General features: G+C 71.5%; 1 protein-coding gene across 1 annotated transcript in view; it reads left to right on the top strand.

Moving 5' to 3' along the window:
- The window catches only part of APC2 (APC2, WNT signaling pathway regulator), a 13,995-nt gene that overhangs the window by 10,075 nt on the left and 2,864 nt on the right, over positions 1–1,056 (top strand). The window contains exon 15 of the mRNA XM_025042360.1: positions 7–1,056. This exon is cut by the window's right edge and continues 667 nt beyond it. Within this exon, the coding sequence (XP_024898128.1) occupies positions 7–1,056 (1,050 nt within the window). The remainder of the gene's footprint in view (positions 1–6) is intronic.

Here is a 1,056-nt window from a genome sequence, read left to right on the forward strand (position 1 = left end):
GCCAAGCCAGCTTGACCTAAGCCTGCCGGGCGGCCAGGCTGAGCCCGCAGCCCGAGAGGCCACAGCCACCGACACGCGAGTGCGTACAATCAAGCTGTCACCCACTTACCAGCACGTGCCGCTGCTAGAGGGCGCCGCCAGGGCGGGCGCGGGGCTGCTGGCATCCGGGGCCCGGAAGCAGGCGTGGCTGCCTGCAGAAGGCCTGAGCAAGGTGCCCGAGAAGCGGGTGGCAGAGGCAGCACCGCTCTGCCTGTCCCGCTGCAGCTCCCTGTCCTCGCTGTCCTCGGCCGGCCGCCCGGGCCCCAGCGAGACAGGGGACCTGGATGACAGTGACTCGTCCCTGGAGGGACTGGAGGAAGCGGGCCCCAGCGAGGCGGAGCTGGACGGGGCCTGGTGCAGGCCTGGGGCCACCTCTCTGCCCTTGGCCATCCCAGCGCCCTCTCGCGGCCGGGTCCTGGGAGTGGAGGATGCCACGCCATCCAGCTCCTCCGAGAACTGCGTGCAGGAGACGCCGCTGGTGCTGAGCCGCTGCAGCTCGGTGAGCTCACTGGGCAGCTTTGAGAGCCCGTCCATCGCAAGCTCCATCCCCAGCGACCCGTGCAGCGGGCTGGGCAGCGGCACGGTCAGCCCCAGTGAACTGCCCGACAGCCCGGGGCAGACCATGCCACCCAGCCGCAGCAAGACACCGCCGCTGGCCCCTGCCCCGCCCGGCGAGCGTGAGACCACCCAGTTCAGCCTGCAGTGGGAGAGCTACGTGAAGCGCTTCCTGGACATCGCAGACTGCCGGGAGCGCTGCCGGCTGCCGTCGGAGCTGGACGCCGGCAGCGTGCGCTTCACGGTGGAGAAGCCGGACGAGAACTTCTCGTGCGCCTCCAGCCTGAGTGCGCTGGCCCTGCATGAGCACTACGTGCAGCAGGACGTGGAGCTGCGGCTGCTGCCGCCTGCCTGCCCCGAGCTCAGCCGTGGCGCCGGCCCCGGCCTGCACTTCGCTGGGCACCGCCGGCGGGACGAAGCTGGTGGCCGTGCCGAGGGGCCACCTGCTGCCGACCAGGAGCT

The sequence above is a fragment of the Pteropus alecto genome, unplaced genomic scaffold (genome assembly GCF_000325575.1).
Source record: "Pteropus alecto unplaced genomic scaffold, ASM32557v1 scaffold30, whole genome shotgun sequence".
Lineage (NCBI taxonomy): Eukaryota > Metazoa > Chordata > Mammalia > Chiroptera > Pteropodidae > Pteropus > Pteropus alecto.